Source organism: Cololabis saira, chromosome 20 (assembly GCF_033807715.1).
Source record: "Cololabis saira isolate AMF1-May2022 chromosome 20, fColSai1.1, whole genome shotgun sequence".
NCBI lineage: Eukaryota > Metazoa > Chordata > Actinopteri > Beloniformes > Belonidae > Cololabis > Cololabis saira.
In genome coordinates this window covers 21,068,807-21,092,692 of record NC_084606.1, presented here as the reverse complement: position 1 = coordinate 21,092,692, position 23,886 = coordinate 21,068,807, and the positions used below count along the sequence as shown (strand labels likewise).

Below are 23,886 nucleotides of genomic sequence, written 5' to 3'. Positions count from 1 at the left end.
CAGAAAGGCCCCTGCTGGGCCTGGGAGTCGAACCGGGAACCTTCTTGCTGTGAGGCAACACTAACCGTGCCACCGTGCTGCACCCTTTTTCTCTTTTTTCCTTTGTATTTTTTTATTCTTTCTTTCTTTCTTTCTTTCTTTCTTTCTTTCTTTCTTTCTTTCTTTCTTTCTTTCTTTCTTTCTTTCTTTCTTTCTTTCTTTCTTTCTTTCTTTCTTTCTTTCTTTCTTTCTTTCTTTCTTTCTTTCTTTCTTTCTTTCTTTCTTTCTTTCTTTCTTTCTTTCTTTCTTTCCTTTTTAATCTCGACATTTCGACTTTTTTCTCTACATTTCGACTTTTTTCTCAACATTTTGACTTTTTTCTCGAGATTGTACTTCAACATTAATCTCGACATTTCAACTTTTTTCTCGAAATTTTGACTGTTTTCTCGACATTTCGACTGTTTTCTCGACATTTCAACTTTTTTCTCAAAGTGCATAATGAAAAAAAAAATCTAACCCAGTTATAACTAATAAAGATACATGCAGCATGTGTTGTCGTCATTCTAAGGCTTATACAAGACTTTTCATTTTTTACGGCTCCAGACATATTTGTTTTTTTGTGTTTTTGGTCTAATATGGCTCTTTCAACATTTTGGGTTGCCGACCCCTGTTTTAGACAGACAAGCCGAAGCCGGAGAAGCATAAACAAATACCACCAACTGTTAAGCACGTAGGTGGAGGGGTAATGATTTGGGGCAAGTTTCAAAACCAGAAATAGGTTTTTGTCCTTTGCAGAACAGAAGTGAGCATTTTATGTCACTTTTGACTGTTGTCTCAACTACAAGGTGTGATTGGGTGTAAAAAAAAAACAGAAAATAGGCTTTTGCACCTTTGGAGTAGTTTTCTTCACTCTCCAGTTCACAATCAGCCTGGAGCAAAGACATTTAAAGTCATCCCTTCAACTCAGGCAGGTCTTGGAGATACTGGGTTCTGGGTTTGGAAATCATCTGAAAATATCTCCCAGTGACTTACTTCCTGCCGAACACAGGAGATCCATAGACAGATTTTTGGAGGGGCTGAATGTGGTTGGGCCGTCGTAATCGCCACAAGGTAGATTTTTAAGTTTCTTAGTATTAAGAAAAGGAGATAAAAATGTTCAAGTGACCTTCATTTTTAATCATTATCTTATTTAATCTGTGATAGAGAAGAATGTTTAATAAACAACTTTATAATGTAAATGCTGCTGTTGGGGAGAGGTTGTGTAAACCTGATATGTCCTAATAAGTAAAACTTCAAACCTTAAAGAAAGAAAACAAACTTTTATTGTGTGCAGTCATAAAAAGAGACAATTACAATTAAATCCAAAATAACCAGTCCTCCACCCTCTCATAGGTACTCTACAAAACTGTACAAAATACATGTAAATAATAAAGTCATTGGTTCACCTTTGACCTCAAAAATGTCTGGTCGTGTTTACACAGATCATCAAACAATTCAATGGCTTTAAATACGATTGCCTGTGAATGTGTTTGACATCATCGAGGAGACGTGAATATAATCACTGCAAGCTTTCAGTCTGTTTTTCTCACAGCTGCTCACAATTTCTGTGCAGCGGTGCAAATTTGCTTCCATCAGTAAAAATCTGATGCACCGTCCGTCTGTCAGCAGGCATTGAACCAAGAAAAGGAAAGACAAAAGTTCCAAGTGAGGTGTCAAAACAGAAAGCCTGAATTCATCTGCAGAAACTGAGGTGAAGATGACGTCTCGGCTGTCAACATCCCGCTCAGACGTATGCGTTGCGGCCGTACGTGCTGGCAGCCACGCTCCTGCTCGGTGCGGCCCCGGAGTACGCGGTCCCCCTGGTTTGGTAGTTCCCAGGGCTGCAAAACAAGGCAGTCAGAAACACATGTCAGTGGTTAAGTCATTTACTTTTTTGTATTCAAAAGATCACCCTAGATAACATTTGTATAACTGACATTTCGGCATGTTGTAGTGTGGAAAATGCAGGTTTTACTACAGTTATACCATTAACAATGCCACTTTCCCTTTCATGTATCCCCATTAACCCTGAGAGTGTGGCAGTGATATATATTTCACTGAGTGGGCTGACCAGAATACATACCCCCACCTTCGTGAGACACGGAAACGATATAGGTGAAATAAAAAATAAATCGATTAAGTGCGACGCACAACAAAATGAATGTAAAAACAGACATAAAGGCTTAATTACACATATATTCTCCAACATAAGCCCTGATTATGGTGCTTACGAGGTTGTACATCCATGACTAAAATGTGAAACAAATCAAGCGCACAGAGATTTATGGCGACCACAATGATCCAAATGTGCAAAGGTCTCATGTCAAACAGACACTACAGAGGCACGGTGGCTATTAAGAGATACAAAAGGACCAAAAACAAGACCAACAATCTGTAAAATGTACAAAAAGAAAATCGCTACTAATTTGTACAAACTATCTACAATGCACCCAAGTGGAAAGTTGTAAGATAAAGGGGAGGGGTCTTGTAGGAATCCAGAGCTGTCTATGATAGACTCTAAAATGAGTTTGTGGTTTTCTGACCATGACTAATAAATAAATAAATAAAAAATAAGCGAAAGACATCTTTTCACAATAAAACCACAAGTCTGGTCCTGTTGGGTCCATTTGAGGCGACATGTTGTCTCGCCAACATAAACGCACCTGCGCATTTCCTTATCTGACCACCAGGGGGCGCTAAACCCCCTCTAAACTCCAACTCCGTCATGTCTGAGCCCAGAAGATGTTCCTGTTCCAGATCTCAGGTAATTACACTCACTTATCCGTTTTTTTAATGACTAAAAACACAACTATGGTGCGTCAGTGGTGTGACCCATTCAATTCCTCATTTATGAGTCAAGTTTTGCCACAAATAGGTAACAGGCAGCCTTAAAATATTCTCCTCACAGCTTTTACATGGCATCAGATAATCCCCCTTTTGATTAATTACAGTTAATGAACAACATGTTTGACAATGACCTAGTCAAAATGTAACTGCATATCCCAGACACCACGACTATCACACACAACATGTGACCGAACCTTCAGCTGAACTCACTATTTTTCCTCTGTGGCCATTTTGCAGGAGCAGGTGAGGCAGGCCCCCCCAGCGATGGCGAGCACAGCAGAGCACCAGCCGATGTAAAGAGCCTCTCCTATTTCAAATCTGTGACGAAAAGCAGAGTTAATGCCATTTAAGACGCAACATAAGGCCTATTTGTCCCGCACCCCCATCACTGGCTGCATCTCACTTTGTCCCGGGGTAGAAAGGGTCAAAGAAGTCCTGAGTGATGTTGAAGGCATACCAGGAGACTGAGACCATGGTGCACACACCTGTTGATAAAAGAAAATACATTTTTTAATAGCTGAGAAAGCTGAAAGGGAGTTGCCTGATAGTTAAAAACAAGCCTAAAGTCTTAAAAGATATAAAGAACAGATTTGAATGTGAAATAAAAGATTATCATGATGTATTATCATGCTTGAGAAGATTCTTTATCTGATGCTTTTATTGGGCTGTATATCAACAACAGGTCATAACTATAAGACCTGAAAGAGCAGAAGTTTCCCTGGCATTGCTGATCTTCTTTTTTTCTTTTCTTTTTTGGTGTTACCTTGAAGAATGAAGAGGACTCCGGCCGTGCCTGCAATCCTCCCTTTGAGAGCGTAGTTTTCTCCCCCTGCTTTCGAGCACTGGATTCCAATCAGGGCCCCCACCAGTCCAAAGGTGCCAAACACGATGGAAATGATCATCAGGGCACGAGACGCCTGGATGTAACCTAGAAAAACAAAAACTCACCAAATTCATTTCCGTCACCAGTTTAAAAGAATCTAGTTTAGTTTCTATAAAATCTCCAAATTGTCCTTCACTCCTTTCATTCATTTCATTTTTTTCAGCTGCAGTAACTGGAGATGTTTTTTTTTTTTTTTATTGATTTAATGTGAAAAATGCAAGTCTGATCCTATATTTTTTTGAACATACCATTCAACGCGAGCAGGGACGGGAACTCCCTGCAGTTGTGCACCCCAGTTGAGTCAGTGGCACAAGACATCCACAAGTTCTCATAGATGGTGGAGGTGGTGATGACGTTCCCATCCACGGTGGAGGTCTTCCAGTAACGGTTGGGCAGGGTGATCCCCACCATCACCCATCCAATGAACCCCAAAAGCAACGCCACGACTTCCACGATTGGATCCATGACCCTTCCTCGGCCCGGCAGTCAGTCAAAAGTGTATCCAGATCCCGGATTTATTCCGTTTAAAAAAAAAAAAGAAGAATAGGTCGAGTTTGTCACAAAGGTCAGAGCATCTGTCGGGTGTGTGAGAGTGTGTGGTGTGGGTTATAACGCTGTGTCCGGGTCAACAGATATGTATAATGACTTATATGACTTGCTGTCTCTCCTCCCCCTTATACTCTCTCTCCCTCTCTCCCTGCTTCTCTCTCTTTCTCTCTCTCTCCCTTGCACACACTTTTTTTTTTTGTATTTTACACCCCTGAAACTGAACAGGTGTTTATCGGTTCGCTCTCAGGGTCCAATGGTCACCCGTTGTTCTTAATGTCACAGGGCTGTGTATGTTTTTGGTCAGATTTACTTGACTTATTCGAGCTTTGAGAATCTATTAAATCAAAGAATAATGAGCAGCTTTTAGTGGAAATAAAACAACAATCATCATGTATTATTATGAGTCTTTTTTTATCATGAAGATTTCCCACAAATGTAAGTGTAATTCTTCATGTTGTTTTATTTGAGGCCACATTTATTGTTTGGATTTGAATACTTCAAGGCCACAAGGGCGAGAACACCGATCGTCACACCCAGCTTTTCGAAACAATGTCCAACCTTAGTGTCTGATTTAAAGACACAACCAGCACCTAGGCAAATGTAAAAAGTTTTCTGTCTTTGTCTGAGCTTATTAACAATCCTGCTGATAACTTTGGGGTCAGTGCCACCAAATACCGGGGCACACGGAGTTCAAAGCACCGATCATGTCAAGATAAATCTTAACCTGGATTTCAGACCAAGCTGTCGACTGCGTAGAGGTAAAAAGATTTATAATCCGAAAAGCTCTTTTCTTCAAAGGTCAACAATGCACCTCTAAAAATAGAATAGCAATAAATGACACTCAAGCTTCTCCTCAGAAAAAAGGGACTTTTTTTTGTGGAAATTAACACGTTACAGTTGAAACCTATATGTAACATTTCAGGAGATATTAAGTGGCCTTTTTAAGAGACAATTTCAAATGTTAGACATTTAAAAAATGATGACCAGATTAGTTTCATGTAGATTAAAAAAAAAAAATACTGTCTTTGACATTATACAAGTAGGATTCATCTTAAACCAAGTAAAAGTTCAGCAAAGCTAAATAAATTAGCGTTTCTATTTAAAGCAAATTTAATGAAATTATCTGTTAACACGAAGTGTTTTTTTTCCCTTTTTTTAATTCACGAGTGAAAGTAAAGTTTCAGGGTGGTGAACATATTTAGTTTTTATCAGGACTAATGTCAAAATATAAATTATTCTTACAAGACCTGTTACAAGTTTAATCTAATTAGACCTGTTACAAGTATATAACAAGGCTACTTTATTATATTGGCCTCCGGCCTGCAGTCTGTTTGTGATATATATATACATATATATATATATATATACATATATATATATATATATATATATATATATATATATATATATATATATATATATATATATATATATATATATATATATATATATATATATATATATATATATATATACATTCCTTAAAAAAAGAAAAGAAAAGAAAAAGTTAACTGACTAATCATTTCAGCTGTAAACTATACGTGCCTATACTTGCAAAACTCAGGTTCCTAAAAAGCTGGGAGGCCGTGTGAAAATATCCAACAATAATAATAATAATAATAATAATGAAATATGAATTCACCTATTCAGTTTAAAACATTTAAATGAAAGATGGGCTCGTTGACTTCTGAGCTGCCTCACTTGTTCTCTCAAGTGCATCTTTGCACACACAAACCATGACAGATGAAAGATGTGTGATGATAATAAACTACATGATTCTGCTCCTTTTTCACCTGGAAAAGTAAATGTCCATAATTCTAACATATAAAAATGAAAACAGCATACAGATATCCTCAGGAAAAGATTCTCCTTTTCACCTCTACCCGTCTGAAATAAGCTCAGGTCCACAGAAGATGACAGATCTGTTGAGGCAGTAATGAATGGTGACCAGTGCCAGTTCTGGAGGGTTAGTTTTCAGTGAATTCTCTTTTTTTCAGAATTACATGGTGATATAAGAAAAGTCTTGAATTTTCATGTTGAAAAAGCCTGTTCATACAGATCCCGACCAATTACAAGAACATTTTATGCTCATAAGAACATAGGTAACATAGGAAACACTATTTGTATTTGTACACTTTTATTTTGTGTTTTTTGATGCATGGCGCGGGATAATGAGACCAAACATCCCAAATCTTTTCTGTAAAAAATAAAACAAGCAAACAAAAAAGTTCTTAGTGAAATTCAATAAGAATTATGAACATGTGGTGAACATCAGGTATATTTAGGTGAGGTGAACTGTAGAATTTTTTTTTAATTATAATTTATATAGGTCTTTTTTTTCATTTTTTTGGTTCAAATGTTGAGACAGGAGGAAGCCTTAAAAAAAAAATAATCTGTCAAGTTGTTAATGAGAAACAGGGGTGGGATTAAATAAGTTTTCTTCTTCCCACTCCCTTTCGAGTGTTGACGAATTAATTTGTATTTTGAACCTGCCCCTGATAAACCTGATAAAAGGTATTTGTTTAATTTTATGTTGCACGCAGGTCACTTATGTTTATTGCTCGAAATAAATATGAATTGAATTGAATTGAATTGAACATTTCACAGCCTTTAGAACCTTTATGTCTGTTTTGTTGTTTGTCTCTGAAACAAATACAAAAATACAAGAAGCCATCTCTCTTAAAATAGAGTGGAATCCAAATTAAAGTCAATGTAAACATCTGTATGGTATGATTTCCTTAAAACGGGGTCAAATATGGATGGTCAATAAACCAACAAGACTAATGGTGCCTAAAGGTGAAATTCTTACTCTGCTCTCCTGCTGTCTCTTGCTCAAGCTCCACGTTACGTTACACTGTGTGAACATTAATAAGGAAGGGTGGATTTGAGTTGAAGGAATCCATAAATCTTTCTTGTCATCCTAATCTTTTCACAGGGAAACACCATATTTCCTGAAACAAATGACAAAACCTTTTCATTTATAGTTTAACCATTACAATGAGGACATTCTGCAACAGCATTGCAGAAAAAAGTTTTATTTTAGTTATTTACAAGTATTCTTTACTACTTTTTTTTTATTTCAGGTTCTCAAAGTGAAGGGGGATGCAAACAAAAAACAAACAAAGAGAGATCAATATAATATAGTAATCTTATATAATTTCTAAATAACCAAAATGACACATTTTGTGATTATTATATTGGTTTACACGTTTATTTACTTTAGCTGTGAAAAAACAGTTGGTCTGGATAAGATTTCTAAACAGGATGTTTATCCATTTTCATATGAATCAAAATTACTATTCAATTTTGTTTTTAATGTTCTTTCAGTAAAGGTCAACTTTCACCCCACTCCAATAATACCGTTCTCAATATTGTGGACGTCTTCCAGTTGCTTACTGAGTGAAACCAAAGCAGAAATTCAAACTGGAGTTAAAAATAAACCAAGAAGTTAACCTATTTGCCTCATCCGAGTTGCTTACAAAAATTGGGTCCTGCCCTGCTATAAATGTCCCATTTTATGACCATCTGTTTGCAAGTCCCGTTTTACAGCTCGGCCGCAAGATTTGTTGCTGATAAGTTTGTGCTTTCAGATGCAAAGTCATTCTGAGAGCTTAGCTTTGCCACAACAAAATTTTATGTGATTTTTTTTCAGAAGTCCAGAACATTTTCATGTACTTTCCAGGAAAAGGTTGTGAACAAGAGAAGGGATGATCATGTGATAAGGCTGCACATGGATGACCACTTAGATAAATGTTTGAAAGGATGTGGCTGCAGGTTTAAAGAGTTAAAACAGCTTGTGATGATTTTAAAATCATCCATGTTAGTAAATAGGTTGGTTTTACTGCAGAAATGGTTAGGGTTAGGGTTAACAGTTAGGTAATAGGCACATTTGTGCATTTATTCCAGATTTGGACATTTAAATTTATACATACACTTCAAATATAAAGTAAATATTTCTTAAACATTTGCTTGCTCTGAAACAAATGAATTAATTATTGCTAATCTGTAATCATTTCTAAGTTTTCATTTATTATCTTCTTCCTTAAAAGTAATAACATTTCATGACAATTGTTTTCTATATGATGTTAAACAATTTTTGGGCTGAGAAAGAAATATTTTGTTGATTTCTCATGAGAACTTTCTGTTTGTCGTATAAATCAGACCCAACCGTCTCAAAGTGACATTCAAGTTTATAAAATTAAACAAATAAAAAAAGTGTCATAGTCCTACACCAATCAGCCAATCAGGTTCAAGTAATATTTAAAAGGCTGAGATCAGTGGGTTGGGTTGTTGCTAGGCAACTCTTACATTTGATCAAACACTCATTCACAGTAGTGTTTTTGGTTCTGCTGTTGTTGATCTAATGACATAAATCCTGAAGCCAGAATGAAACAAACAAAAATAAAATTCTGTGGGGAAATAAGGACATAAATACTACACATTAACTGCAAATAAAATTGATAAAAATCAACACTGCCAATGCCATTAATCACATAAGGTAGCAGACAACAGAGTGCTCTTGCCCCGGACTGCACAATAACCTTAATAACCCAGTTACGGTCTGTTTCTACAAGGTGATTACACATTATAATTCTTTAACTACTATTAAAGTCAGTGAGCACGCAACGAACATTGGCCCCATAACTCAAACTCCTTGAAGCAGAGCTCCATTATACCAGATGAAACGCTTTGTGTGTTTAAACAGTGTTTTAAGAGTCAGTCAAAAACCACCATCTTAATTTACTATGGTTTTTATTGGCTTCCACTCAAACGTGTTTTTTTTAGTTTTCTTTACTTTAGTGATCACTTTCACACCGAAGACAGGTTTTACTGACGAATCCTGGGAAGTTTCGGTCCCGTCAGACGGGTTAATGAGTAACATCCCATAAGTCTGATAACACAACCTTCATCAGCCTTCCTGTTGTAAAAACAGAGCCGGCAACTCAAATCTCTCTGTCTGGGGGATTAAGATACGAGGATTAAAGCGACCGAGAGGGACCGAGAGGGACCGAGAGGGCACATGCTCCTTAGACACTCACATCTGGAGCTTCAGTGTCAAGCACTCCAGCAGCGTCCACCAACATTCAGAGTCAATAAAAGACTAATAAACGAATCAGTAGTGCTAATCAACAAATAATGGCAGCAGGTTGGAATAAATGGAAATTTTCCCTCTCTCTCATGACAGTAACTGAAGTCCCGGCTACAATAATGTCCAGGTTATAGACTCTGTCCTGTTTTCAGCTTGTTCCAAATTTTATCAAGACAAAATGTGTTTCATTTAAGTGCATATTCATGCACTTAATCTGAATATTTGCTTTGTGAGGCTTAAAGATAAAGAACTGGTTATAATTAATCTAAACAGACTGAAAGTTGAGGTCCAAAAAGCTGCAACAGAAGAATTATTGTGAACATATTTTCCAGATGATAACAGAGGGAGTGTCTTCCCGGTCAGCTGAACTGTACTGAAAGAATATCAGTTCAAATCAATAATTTGAGAAAGAAGCAGGTTTATTACATCAATCATCTCTTTAATTATGCTTTAAAAGTACTTGTACTGTGCTGCAAAGCTCTGGCTGAACGATCCAGCTGTATCCAGACTTTCAAATGGACTTTGGTTTCCTGCTGCTGCTGAATGTTGCACAGAAATAGAAAGAAAAGCAGAAGTGCGCCGGTTCATGAAAAACAACACAGAGACTCGAGGAGTTGTGAGGTATCAATATTTTTTGTCAGTATCAGTTTAGTGATATCTTGGCAATCTTCAAAAAGGGTAAAAAACAAACTTCAAAGAACCAGTCAACACTAAGGACTGCTTAAACTACAAATTGTTGCATTTTTAGTCTTTTTTAGAAAAAAAAGACCTTTGTATTTAAACGATTCATGAAGTACATTTTCTACTGTCGTTGTTGCTATAGTTGTGATCCTTAAATAGGAATATTTACCTTGTTATGGCGATTGTCATTTTTTAATCGCTTTTCATGTGAGCAGCCATTAAACCTTTGTTGGATGCTACTTTTATAACCTCTCCTGATGCTTTCACCTGTCAACCATTAACCTAGAATCCTCCAGAACAACATACTGTAGCTTGAAAGTTCTGTTGACCTTTGATTTTGTTGCTGATACAAAAATATTGGATTTGTGGAAATGTTCTGAATAAAATTTTGGTCGGCTGGTGAAGAGACGGGAAATATTTTGCTTTGTGCTTGTATTTGTTGAAGATATGTACAAAAAAAACATTTTAGAAACTCCTCCCAAGTTTTCTGAAAACACAGTTTGCATTTTGATTGTTTCACGTCTAACCGTTTCTGAATTTATTAGAAGATGTTTGTTTAATTTGACATCAAACGCATGTGGTCGACATGTGATTCACTTTGCTGCAGTTGAGCTGCAGCATTTTGAGTTTAAACTGCAGCTGCACCCAAATACAACTGCAGCATCAGCTGATCTGCAGAAAACTGTCTGGAAACCAAAAGGACGCTATAATGGCAACGTTAACCCTGCCGAAACCTGAAATCAGATGTTTTATATTCAAAATCAAATTCACAATCAGCAAAAAAATAATATTAATATCCCATATTAAACAAAATACATGTTTCAATTGCTCAATCATAATTATTGATTAAACAAACAGTTTAACAGTCACCTTATGTTACCCAGACTAACAAGAAGTTGTTATGATACTGCGATTTCACAGAGGATTTAAAGTTATATAGCTATGTTTAACATCTGTAAGTAATGTCATGCATGCATGTGTGTGTATTGATCCTAGTGGGTAAATAATTAACTATAAATACATATTTATATGTTGATCTTTAATATAGACGCCACACCCTGTGTGAGGCAAACTCGCCTCCAACAGATTCACACAAAGAAGAAGAAGAGACCCCCAGTGGTTGATGTGAAATGATTTGAGGATCCACAAATTGAAACCCTGCTAAACCCTCGACCACATACACTGAAGACAGACCAGTGCATTTAAGAGGTCATATAAGTTTCTTATATCTTATAAAGGTATCGCATCAGCACTCTCAACTTCAGCTAAGCTAGTTAAAGTGCAACTGGCCTGTGGGGTTTCCATATAAACGTTTACTATGATTAGACTTGAAAGAATATTCATGTGGTTAATGCATTTAATTATTTAAACCTCCAAAACTTGATATTTCTTTATTTTTTTCCCCTGCTATCAGCAGGGCAGCTTCAGAGTAGGAGTCGTGGAGGAAGATGAGCAGTAGGAGTAACTGAAACATGTTTCTGTTTCTTCTCTGATTCGTCGTGGAGGATGAGGGACCCTGAGCACAGAGCACTGATCGATACAAGGCTCCCCTGTTGGCAATTAAGTTGTGTGTATTTCACCAAGATCTGGCTGCAGGAACATATTTTCATAAAGAGAGACAGACACTACAAAAACAAAACAAAAAAAACCCAGCAAGACCAAAGACTTCGGTACTGAACAACAGCTAGTTGTTAACAACATGCTACTGTGAAGGAGCATTTATTCAGTCAGATATTGAACGGTTAGCTGTGACCTCTCCCCCATGTTGTCTACTGAGAGAGTGCATGGCCATTAACACCGGCGCCAGGGCAGCCGACAGTCCTGCCGGGGCCCGGGACAAAATAATCTAAGATGGGCCCCCCTGCGCACGGATCTCTCCTTCTCCCTCTTCCTCTCCTCTCCCTCTGCTCTTCAGGTTTGTATACAAGGTAATGGACGTTAAAATTAGAGCTAGCCAGTTAGGTTAAGTTACAAGGTTGGTAAACGTTGGCTGCCCTGTTTCTTACCTTGCTCTACGCTGACTTTATTAATTCCAGCTTCACCGTCACCACCTTTTTTAAAATATTTGTGTAGAGAATCTCTGAGGCCTCTATTTTCTTCTTCTCTTCTCTCTTCTTTTCTGAGCACCGGACTTGTGCTGACCAGACATTTTGACCATTCTAATGGTTGAATTAAATTATATCACATTCTGATCAGCGGCCAAACCATTTTTGTGTTGGGGGTTCTTGACCACAAGGACAATTAGGAAAAAAACAAATAACAAGCTTTTATGTAACTCAAATACTACATATTTTTTCCACAAATAGGCATATTTTGAAACATTTTGAAAAATGATTCCATAATTTAATGAGAATTAAAAAAAAAAAAAATCTCTTCAGTTCTGCCCCCCTCCCCCCCCCGGGCCCGTTTGACCCGTTTGTCCCCCCCTATCGGCGGCCGTGACCAGCACTACATGTGATGTCATCTGCTTGATTGTTGCTTGGCTACAAACGCAACACTCAAAAGTTAAATATTCCAACTTTCTATGAACAAATTGTATTCATCCTTTTTTTAAGTTTTACTTACATTCTTGCATTTCATAATGCAACATAACTTTCTGTTGGACATGAATAAAATATACAATTTGTGTGCTATTTAAGTCAACTATATGTATGATTAACAGCTTAGCAACAGTTTTTTTAGGAACACTGATGTTCACTTAGTCATTTTATTCAACAAGATGGAAAACAATTAAATAGAGCAGATGTCAATAATCAGGAATGCATTTTACAAAAGAAAAATATTATTTTCCAGAGAAGTGCATCACATCTCTCGGAGTCTTGTTCAGAACAAAAAGCCGTTTGTCCTAATTAAATGCGAACACGTGCTTGTTGTTCCATGGCGGCAGCATCTTCCTCACTGATCCAACACTTGACCCGGTTCTTCTTCATAGTACAAAATACATGTTGCACTGCACCAATACTTCCTTAAACAACTCAGAATCATTTAAGTTACAGAACCATGTTAGAAAGATTTGCTCGTTATTTTTCTTCTACAAAATGTGAATGAAATTTAAGCTCGTTATACAAGAATAAGAGAGTGCCATGCTAGAGTGTCTGAACAAATAAAAAAAAAAGTAAATAGATTTTCCAACTTTAACGTATTAAAACAATTAGATCACTGCAATTATTGAAATCTTTCAACGCGTTGCAGCATATATCAAACCTCAACCATATATACACACATCCATTCCACTTTAATTTTTAGTTTAAGCAGATAAGTCCACAAAATAATAAAGAAGCCAAGATGTCGGACATCCAGATTAGGATTTGGCAGCTCCCTTCGACACCGCCAAGCCGATGAGGCCTGCTAACCCGGCAACGCCAAGACCAATTCCCCCGACAATCGCCATGCCAACCAAGCCATCTAGACAAAAACAATGGGCAAGAGTCAAGACTTAGATTTGTAAATAAAATATCAAATTAAAACTGTTTCATCAGGAGATATTTATTACCTTTTTTTAATGCCTTGTCAATGAGTTTCTCAAGCTCTAGAGCCTGCTTGTTTCCCGGCTCGTTTTTGAGAAGAGTCCGGATATACTTCAGGGCTTTCTCATATTCCTTGAAAAAAAAAAAAAAAATAAAAATCAAATGTCATGATTAAAAACGTGTGGTTGTTAACTCTTGATCTTATTTACGTCCAAGAAAATGAGATGAAGTACGTAAGTTTACAGTAGTTTCAGTGTAAAAGAAGTGAAGATCATCTTGACCCGAAGTCCATAAAAACCTGATTAGTTATCTTTCAAGGACGGTCGGGGAGAGCAGAGACAGACACACCGCTGCACTAGAATGCAGGTGAGGAGCCGTCGGACAGACACAGATCACATACTTATAGATTTTAAGATTAACATTGATCCTCAGTCTTACTACTAAATGAAGGAATATATTTGTCGTTTTCCTTAACGACCTTTCAAATAATACACCCCAACTTGATATTTGTATTACTGGAGGAGAGGTGGTCCCATTGTTAGGGTCTGTTTTCCATTCAGTTCTGAGTCAATAGTATCAGCAGTAAAACTGCCTGCGTTGCCCCTGTTACACTGGGGATAGTAATGTAGACTTTTATGATGCCAAGAACATCCTGATAAATCGTGCTTGTGGCATTATATGTGAGCATTTGTACAGACTCATATCCGGCACTTTAAAAACCTCATATTGTACATTTCTGTTTATACATTTTATCTCTTTATATATTTGCTTTTATATATTTGTATTGTACCAATCAGCACAACAAATTCCTTGTGTGTGTTTAACAAACTTGGCAATAAACCCTTTTCTGATTCTGATTCTGAGTCCCGGCCCCACACTCATTATATGGTCATTCTGTAGTATGTGGGTTATGTAGTTATTTTTGTTTGCCCTGGCTGTTCTTGTTATAAAACTGTCAGCATATACAGTTGTGTGAAAAAGTGTTAGCCCCCTTCCTGATTTCTTATTTTTTTTGCATGTTTGTTGCACTTAAATGTTTCGGATCATCAAACAAATTTAAATATTAGACAAAGATAACACAAGTAAACACAAAATGTAGTTTTTAAATGAAGGTTTTTATTATTAAGGGGTAAGAAAAATCCAAACCTACATGGCCCTGTGTGAAAAAGTGATTGCCCCCTAAACCTAATAACCGGTTGGGCCACCCTTAGCAGCAACAACTGCAATCAAGCGTTTGCGATAACTGGCAATGAGTCTTTTACAGCGCTGTGGAGGAATTTTGGCCCACTCATATTTGCAGAATTGTTGTAATTCAGCCACTGTTCCATGTTTTCTCCATTTGTGGATAATGGCTCTCACTACTACTGTGGTTCGCTGGAGTCCCAAAGTTTTAGAAATGGCTTTGTAACCTTTTCCAGACTGATAAATCTCAATGACTTTGTTTCTCATTTGTTCCTGAATGTCTTTGGGTCGCAGCATGATGTCCAGCTTTTGAGGATCTTTAGTCTACTTCACTTTGTCAGCCAGGTCCTATTTAAGTGATTTCTTGGTTGAGAAAAGGTGTGGCAGTAATCAGGCCTGGGTGTGGCTAGAGAAATTGAACTCAGCTTTCCAAAGATGTGATAAACCACAGTTAATTTATGTTTTAAATATTTAAATTTGTTTGATGATCTGAAACATTGAAGTGTGACAAACGTGCAAAAAAATAAGAAATCAGGAGGGGGGCAAACACTTTTTCACCCAACTGTATATTAATGGTTAGCACCATCATTTGCCAAAACCATATAGAGTACTGTATGTACTTTGATCTTACAGAAATATTTTATTGCATCGTTCTTTTTTTATGATGCATTGTGGGATATATAGCATGCTAATCAGAGCTCACTGCACATTCAGACAACCCTATAAGACAAAAATCTACCGGGTAGACAGTATCCCATCTACTCACACATTTCAAGGCTCTGAAGTGATTACACATGATAAATTCCTATTCAGTGTACTGATAGCATTTGAAACGGGTGCTATAAAAAGGTGAACACACTATGTAGTTTACCCTATATTGTCGAGGGGGTGATTTTGGACACAGCACCTGTGAGCTCACAGATGCCACAGATTTAAAATTAGATTCTTGGCTCATTTATCAAAGAAAGTAAGCTTAAATGATTTGATGGGGAAAAATTCAAATCTTTTTTTTTTTAAATCATCAAATGGAAATCATTAAAACTACAACTGTGTAATATCATCCGTTTTAAAATGACGATATGTAACATAGCATAGTTCAACTCACTCCAATGCCAGATGTAGAAGAAAGCATTGAATAACAGTGTCCTGGGACACATTAGGATCGCCTGTATGTTTATTTTGACTTCTGAAAACCTGATATAAGTTGATAATTTCTATGACTTATGAACGACAAACAAGTATTCACAACAATAACTTTAGAAAGACTGCTCACTTTGAGTCGGTAGTTGGCAACTCCAAGGTAGAACAGAAAGTCCCGCGAGTCGTCCTTTGATGCTTTCTGAACAAGTTCTACAAGACAAAAAAAAATAAAAATATGTGTATATGTATATATATATATATATATATATATAAAAATAAAAATATATAAATATAAATAAAATATAATATAATAAAATATATAAATATAATATATATATAAAAATAAATGTAAAAACATACAAGGACATTTGATTAAATCATTTTTGTACAAAAAATGCATTGTTACTCACAGCAGGCTTGTGAGTTTATTATTATAATCAACTAATCAGTTACTTAAACTAATCACAACTTTATATATTTGGTATAACTACTAATATATATATATATATATATATATATATATAAATATTAATATCAATAATAATATAATATAATTTCCACACTGACCAACCCTGCACAGAGCTCAGTCAGGTTCTTCTGGAATCTGGAATCATTGGCGTCTCAGTCTTTATGTAAATGTGATTACTGTGGATTTTATCCTTATTTCTTGTACCCTTTGTCTGTTGTGCTATGGACCTTGTGTTCTTAATAAAGCTTATATATATATATATATATATATATATATATATATATATATATACACACACACACACACACACATACATACATACATACATACATACGTACATACATACATACATACATACATACATACATACATACATACATGTGTGTATATTCACTCCTTCCATATCAGTTTTATTGTTGTTTTTTCAATATGCACAAGTGCTAATATAAAACCAACTGACATGTTTTGAGTATCTGTTAACACAAGTGTTATGGATTTTACAGCTAAGCATTGCTAGTACATTTGTGTAAATGATCCAGTAACTTGGATGAGGTGATTAAAAGTGCCAATGTTGCTCATCCACAGCCAGCTGTGCCATAACATAACATACATTAAATGGAGAAACAGACAGCCAAGTTAACATAATCATGACATTCCTATGTCAAAACTTACACATCCTGTTTCCGCTGGGCTGCTTTTGTTTCCTAACAAATGTATTTAAAAGGTAATGAAACATTAACTTACCCTCTAGGAAGGCAATTCCCTTCTTGATGTCGTTGGTGTATTTACTCCTGATCAAACACCAGGCATATTCAAACTTGGTTTCTTTGGAGACTGCCCCCTTCCCCAGCTCATTGTTGTATTTCTTCTCAAATTTCTACCATGAAGGAAACAAAACAAACATGTTAAACTCACCGCAGCAGAACTAGTTTGACATTTCCCTCATTTACAGTAACCTCCCAGGACTTATGAGCAATAACTATCACGCTAAAGCCATGTCCTAATCCCAGCGTGCTGTTGCCAATAACCATACTGCAATGATCCAATCCACGGTGACATTACTGTGGACTAAATTAAAAGGTCAGATTTTAATCATAAACATTAGCATTAGCTGGCTACGTGACATGACAAAAGTAGGCGTCAACATGTCGTTTTTCCACTAAGTGTTAGCATTTATCAAGTAAACAGATGCTATGAAGCCATACACCACACCCAGCCTCGTGATTATAAGTTTGTTTTGTAAGATAGGAGTGAAATAACGTGCCAACTTACTAAGAGGTCTTCGGGAGCTACCACATCGCTCAGCACAGCCTCCATGTTTCCAGCGGACGGAATTAGCGCCGCCCACTTTTAACCACGTGACACAACACTGCCTACGTCATCTACGGTTCCCCACGATGCTCTTCAGAGATGTCAAAAGTATTCACATTCATTACTCAGGTAGAAGTATAGATACTAGAGTTTAAAAATACTCCTGTAGAAGTTGAAGTATCAACTCAAGTTTTTTACTCAAGTAAAAGTATAAAAGTACTCGTTTCAAAACTACTTGAAGTATAAAAGTAAAAGTAATGTAAGGGGGAAAAGGCCATTAAGGACAAAAGCCATTGAAAATGAATGCATCTTAGTATAATGCAAATACATTAAAGAACCATATATGTGTACTATTGAGCATTAACATGTGTTTCAGAGAGCAGAAGATATGATGACTAGTCGCCTATAAGTATTGTAATGGTGCAAAAAGTCAAACTTCAGAGGCATGTTATCATTTATCCTAACCTTTATTGGAATGTACATCCAAGTTTAGTTGCAGGAATCTGAGGGAACGGATGTAAGAACAAAACTGGACAAGAACATCTGAAACAACCACAACCAAATTCACTCTATCTGGATGGAGCAATTTAACTGGATAGTTTTTTTTTAAAGGCCGAAATGAAATAGAGTAACGAGGCTATTTTTAAAATGTAAGGAGTAAAAAGTACAGATAATTGCGTGAAAATGTAAGGAGTAAAAGTAAAAAGTCGTCTGAAAAATAATTACTCCAGTGAAGTATAGATAACCAAAATTTCTACTTAAGGAAGGTAACGAAGTATTTGTACTTTGTTACTTGACACCTCTGATAATAATGATAAAAATAATGACAGCAATAGTGATGATTTTAATGAAATACTTGTTTTACAAAATAGGTTTGATTGATTTCATTACAAGTTTCAAAATATTACTGTCATTTAGTTATTTCTTGAGCGAAACAAATTCTAGACAGTCACTTCTGAACACGTTGAAAAATAAGCAATAAACAATTTTGTTTACTTAATGAAATACATTTAATGTGAAATGTGAGTAGTCTTTATTGTGTTTGTAATATATGTTTTAAACAGGGTATTCAACCTTAAGTCTACAGGCACTAGAAAATAAACTCAGATGTAAAACATTTGTAAACATCATCATTTGGCATAGTAACCTCATTGTTTTTTTTATATTTTTCTAGGTAGATGTATTACAAGTGCATTTAACATGGAATTATAACACTCGGTTACATGTTAGTACTTACTCCCTAACAGCGTTTACAAAGCAACATAAAAATCTGTTATATATTCACAGCATTGTCTTTTTGGCCCGGTTATAATAACATCAATGACACCTCTGTCATCGAAAGATGTTATGCTCACTGCTTCTTTGCAAGGACATCAGGAGAAAAGGCTAAAGGCAACAGCTCCCTGATGCTGGTTTCCTTATAAGATCCATCCGGCTTGGTCAAATACACAGTCCAGTCTGATCCGAACTGTTGAGAGAGACGGAGAGATGCGCATGAGTGTATGAGGATATACTGGCACCGGTTCTGGTACTATCCTAAAAGTCCTCATGCACAAACAGTCTCAGTCCAGATTGTTCTTACTTGTGGTTCAAAGGTGGTGGAACATTTGTTATAATCATCAAGAATTTCAACATCAACAAACTCATCTCCTCAGGGGACATAATGCTTCCCTTACACAACCAACATACACTTTCTTTCCCAACTTCTACATCTGTTTTTGTACCAAAGCCTTACAGCATGACTCATCACTGCACTGAAACTGAAACATGCCGTTTATAGAAGAGGGCAAAGCTAGGTTACATTACAGGATAAATGTTTTTTTATACTATGATACATGCACAACATGGCATTAGGAATAGGTTTGTGGTCTTATACTTGGTTTAAAAAGCAGGACATGACATGCTGAAGCAAATGTAAGCCAAACTTCCTAAACTGTTTCTTGTTTAATCTGGGATAATTTGCTTAAGAATGACATTTTTATTTATTGATCCAAAGCAGCACTTCTTCCTACGGAAGTCTTAACACCTTACTGCTCTAGATTATAAGTATTACTGATTAACAAGACTGTAAAATACAGTGGTTCCTATTGTACATGCAGCCACGGCCTGCTGTAATATCAACAAGGTGTGTTTGTTACGAGAATGTGTCACTCTTTTACATCGGGTACAAAATCTTCCTTCCCCTTGGAAGATTCTAAATTCCTTCCTCCCGCTGTAGGTCAGTACAGAAACATGACTTATTGTAGGATTTTTCTTTTCTGTCAATCCATTCCTGATGAACTCTGGAAATTTGAACCATGGCTAACAGTTTCCCACCTCATGTTTATGTTAATTTACACTGCAACACTCCCTTTGGGGAACAGTAAAAGTATTTTTCAATTAAATTCAGTTTATTGAATACAAAAGTCTCACTGCAAGTTTTTCTGAATCTTTTTTCTACATTGTTAGCTTTTTACTGTGCACATCAAACTAATAATTCCAACTGTAGCAAGAGGAAAGCTTGAAGAACAGGACGGTCTTTCAGTGAACTCATGATCAAAGTACAACTCCGGTCATTTCCGAGACTTTATGTATCAGGACATAGTGAAATATCACCAGGTTCTTATCAAGTTGTACATTCAAATTAGGTCAATGCAACCTTGTGTTGTTATTTATTTCATTCATTCATTCATTGCGTTGAGACACCCGAGATTCTCCATACCAGCAAGCTCCCAAAACTTCTGCTTTTACAGTGTTAAAACTGCTTTCTGCTCTCCCTCTGAATTCTGATGCAAACAGAAATAATGACCTTAATTTTCACACAGTGTTTCTTTAATTTGACTTAATTTATGAGTGTGAACATGCAAATATTTGCCATATCTCTATGTGGCCCTGTGATGAACTGGTGACCACTCCACCTCTTGCTCTATTACAGCAGGTTTAATACATGTAAAATTGAAATGATAATACAGTGTAATATATCGTGTGCTGTTCTTCATCTTGCTGTATTTATCCAATATTACGACCTGGGCTTGTATACTACAGACGTACTTCAACAAAGCAATGACTGAATGATGAACGACCGAATGAACAAGAGAAGATTCTCTGATAAGAGCATGTCTTCTCACTTTGCAATCTACATTCATTTATTTATTTACTAGACAGCAGGGATGTTAATGGTCTTGTTGGTAAATTGAGATGAAATATAAAAAACATATTCTGCCTTCGGGTTTCCATAGCTACGCAAAGTATAAACTGTAACTTCGCCGTTATGTTTTGATTAACTCCAACTGCAAAGCTTCTTAGGATGCACATTGTACAGTTCAGCAAGTGGAGATATTTGACAGATTCTCTGAGCATTTCTAGTCAAAAGGTTGGATTTTTGGTTTAAGTCCAAATCCATGCGAGACCAACTGTGAAAAAAATGAATCAAGCTTTTGTTATGATTAAATTTGGCAACAACAACTCCAAAAGTCTGCATATAAATGCACTGGATGACTTTTTAGATAGCGAGTGCATTACTCCAAATCTGTGAGACCACATCCAGTACTTCTGTCTGATCATATCAAGATGTTTTTATAGTATTATTTGATCTTGGATATGATCATGAATAGAATCTGTGAAGGCGTTTACAGACACTTTCACCAGAAACTCCAGACATTATCTGCTCTGAAGCAGGTAAGAAGTTCTGAGTAAGTTACCATGAGGATCTGCCAAGGTTAAGAGACCATGTCAAAGCCTGACCTCACTAACCCGCTCATCTTGCTTTGCAGTACAACCCTCAAGTCAGGAGCAGATGGATTTTTAGCCTCAGCGTTGAACAAGGGTGTACTCTTTTTCCAGACATGGATCTATGATAAGCTGGAATCATCTTGCAGCTTATCACAGCATAATGGTTATCTCTTCTGGTCATAAAAGAGACATCTCACCTCCAGGAGAACCTGTCGGCATGCTCCACAAGGTCCAACAAATTGGTCTTTGATGTCACTGCAAAGAGGAGAGAGGATGATTGCATGGACGTGGCCCTATTTTATTAGTTATCTGTATAAAGTTTGAGGATCTTACCATGTCACGGCGATGGCAGTGAACTTTCTGTGTCCCTCAATCACAGCTCTCTGGACGGCCGTCCTCTCAGCACACACCGTCAGCCCATAAGAAGCATTCTCCACGTTGCAGCCTGAAAACACATAATGTGTAGAGTCTGGAGTCTTTCCCAGTGGAACAAGCAGTCAGATCATTAAAGAGGCTTCAAAAAAGTCATTTATTGTCTGTGTGTATTTTCACATGTTCTACTTTCCGAGTGGTACTTTTGATCTTTATTGTTTTGTCTCCATCTTCTGTCTGCTAAAAGAAACATCTGTTCTGGCGTCACACATGGCAAGTGTTTGACAAATAAAGCTGGAGCTATAGTTGCGGTAAAACTAAGTTCTGCATAAGATGAGATCAATTTTGCAGATCTCTTTTGTTAGTCTCTCTGCCAACAGTACAAGAACAAATAAGTACTAAGATGTAACTGTGACAATGTGAAAAATGCAGTATGAAAAGTATGACACTGTGAAAGAAAACAATGCATTTATTTTTACTATTAATTTTTCGAGACGGTAAAAACCAAAGATATGTTTCATTTCATGAACTTTACTTTTTTCCCCCTCTCTCTTTTGCATTTTCAGGCCTGCATCTGTTAAGGAAATAAAATCACTGACAGTGACAATTTAGGGAAAAATATGGTAAAAAAACAAAAACAAAAAAAAAAACAATATTACTCAAAGAAAGGTCAGGGAAGATTTGCACATTTCTCCCTCTATAGTGTATAATATATTTGACTGATTCAAAAAATATAGAGAAGATCCAGTGCATGAAGGGTGGCAACCTTGTCCAGAGATTGTGTTGATGCCCTGGCCGTCAGCAGTGTCTAGATTAGACCATAACACAATGGAAATGAGCACTGTTGTCAGATAGATCAGTATTCTTGTTTTTCTTTGTTGTTGTTGTAGGAAACAGATGCCATGTGGTCCAAACCAAGGTTTAAAAGACCGTCCAGACAGTCTGGACGGTCGTGTAGCTATGTATTGTATCAGTCCCCACAGCAAAAGTAACTTTCTTTTCTGTCTTGGCAGCATTAACCCTTGCATAACCCTATACATACCTAGCATAACCCTAGTTATGCCTGACTAGTTGTTTATATATATATTTTTTATAATGTTTTGGTTTATATATAGCTTTTGTTTCTTCCCTTTTTGATTATGGGGGTGCTTCAGAGGCGTCAAAAATTCATGTATCAAATATGACAGGCCCTGTATTATAGGGTTAATGAAGAAAGGTACACAGAAATGTTGTAGCAATACAACCCGTGGTTCCCAGTCATCACTTTCTAAGGGCCTCTAAGAGAGAACGTGTGGTGTATTCTCAAACATGCAAAAGCGATGACCCCACACTGTTACACGCCTTAAAACATACCTGCGTAAAGTATCGGCCAAAATAACACCCGAAACACACCATCACCTGATAACCTCATAAGTGTTGGGACAAAGAAAAGCAAAACTACAACATTTCAGAAGCATACCATCCCAACTATATAAAAAAATGAGTATATTTTTTTGTATGTATTTTTTTTATTATTTATACTTGTGATTATGTTATTACTGTCTTACAACTTAATATTGTTTAAGGTTGTTTAAGATTTAAGGTTTATTATGCATTATTATTGTGGTTTTTAATCTCTTGATGATATGCATTGGTCAACTGATGATGAGTCTCAGTTTTCAGGTAATTGTGATTAGAAGGTAACTAGAATTCTTTGTGTTTGGTTGTTGAAAGTAAAAGTTGAGGAAGTCGCATGTGAATAACTGACCCACCTGTGATTATAGCGCCATCTGCTGTCAGGATGGCGGCACCGACGGGGAAGGCGCTGTAAGGACAGTACGCCATATCACGGGCCTGCAAGCACTTTGAGACCAGCTCTTTCACTTTATCTGCAAACAACACAAACCATGAAAAGTTTATAAAACGCGACCTTTGTTTTAATTGTGCACTATAAGTCAGACGGGTACAAAATAAGGACGCTGACAGTGTGTCCAGAGGTTCATTTACCTGTCATCGTCGATTAAATCTGTCTCGCAGGGTTTTTTCTGGACTGTGAAACTTTAAGCAGCTAAAACTCCTTGAAATGTTTCGACTGTGTCAGTTTGACTCGTGCTGCTGCCTGGGATAGTTGATGGTTTGAACACCAACCACGATGAGTAAATGGTCTCATGGCACATGGTGCACATGA

At 36.7% G+C, this 23,886-nt stretch overlaps 3 protein-coding genes across 3 annotated transcripts; all 3 read right to left on the bottom strand.

Annotated features, from left to right (window-relative positions):
* Positions 1 to 1,278: 1,278 nt before the first annotated feature.
* On the bottom strand, positions 1,279 to 4,401 carry cldn15a (claudin 15a). The gene is made up of 5 exons (XM_061709979.1): positions 3,997 to 4,401; positions 3,629 to 3,793; positions 3,269 to 3,350; positions 3,076 to 3,183; positions 1,279 to 1,859 (listed from the first exon to the last, which is right to left on the bottom strand). Exons 1-5 carry the CDS (start codon positions 4,211 to 4,213, stop codon positions 1,763 to 1,765), a joined length of 669 nt encoding a protein of 222 aa, XP_061565963.1. The 5' UTR covers positions 4,214 to 4,401; the 3' UTR covers positions 1,279 to 1,762.
* Positions 4,402 to 12,514: 8,113 nt separating this feature from the next.
* On the bottom strand, positions 12,515 to 17,664 carry fis1 (fission, mitochondrial 1). The gene is made up of 5 exons (XM_061709779.1): positions 17,598 to 17,664; positions 17,070 to 17,202; positions 15,990 to 16,066; positions 13,561 to 13,666; positions 12,515 to 13,472 (listed from the first exon to the last, which is right to left on the bottom strand). The coding sequence occupies exons 1-5, from the start codon at positions 17,640 to 17,642 to the stop codon at positions 13,369 to 13,371; spliced, it is 465 nt and encodes a 154-aa protein (XP_061565763.1). The 5' UTR covers positions 17,643 to 17,664; the 3' UTR covers positions 12,515 to 13,368.
* Positions 17,665 to 18,236: 572 nt separating this feature from the next.
* Positions 18,237 to 23,886, bottom strand: zgc:103586. The gene is made up of 5 exons (XM_061709962.1): positions 23,706 to 23,886; positions 23,471 to 23,587; positions 21,681 to 21,792; positions 21,545 to 21,602; positions 18,237 to 19,104 (listed from the first exon to the last, which is right to left on the bottom strand). The coding sequence occupies exons 1-5, from the start codon at positions 23,710 to 23,712 to the stop codon at positions 18,988 to 18,990; spliced, it is 411 nt and encodes a 136-aa protein (XP_061565946.1). The 5' UTR covers positions 23,713 to 23,886; the 3' UTR covers positions 18,237 to 18,987.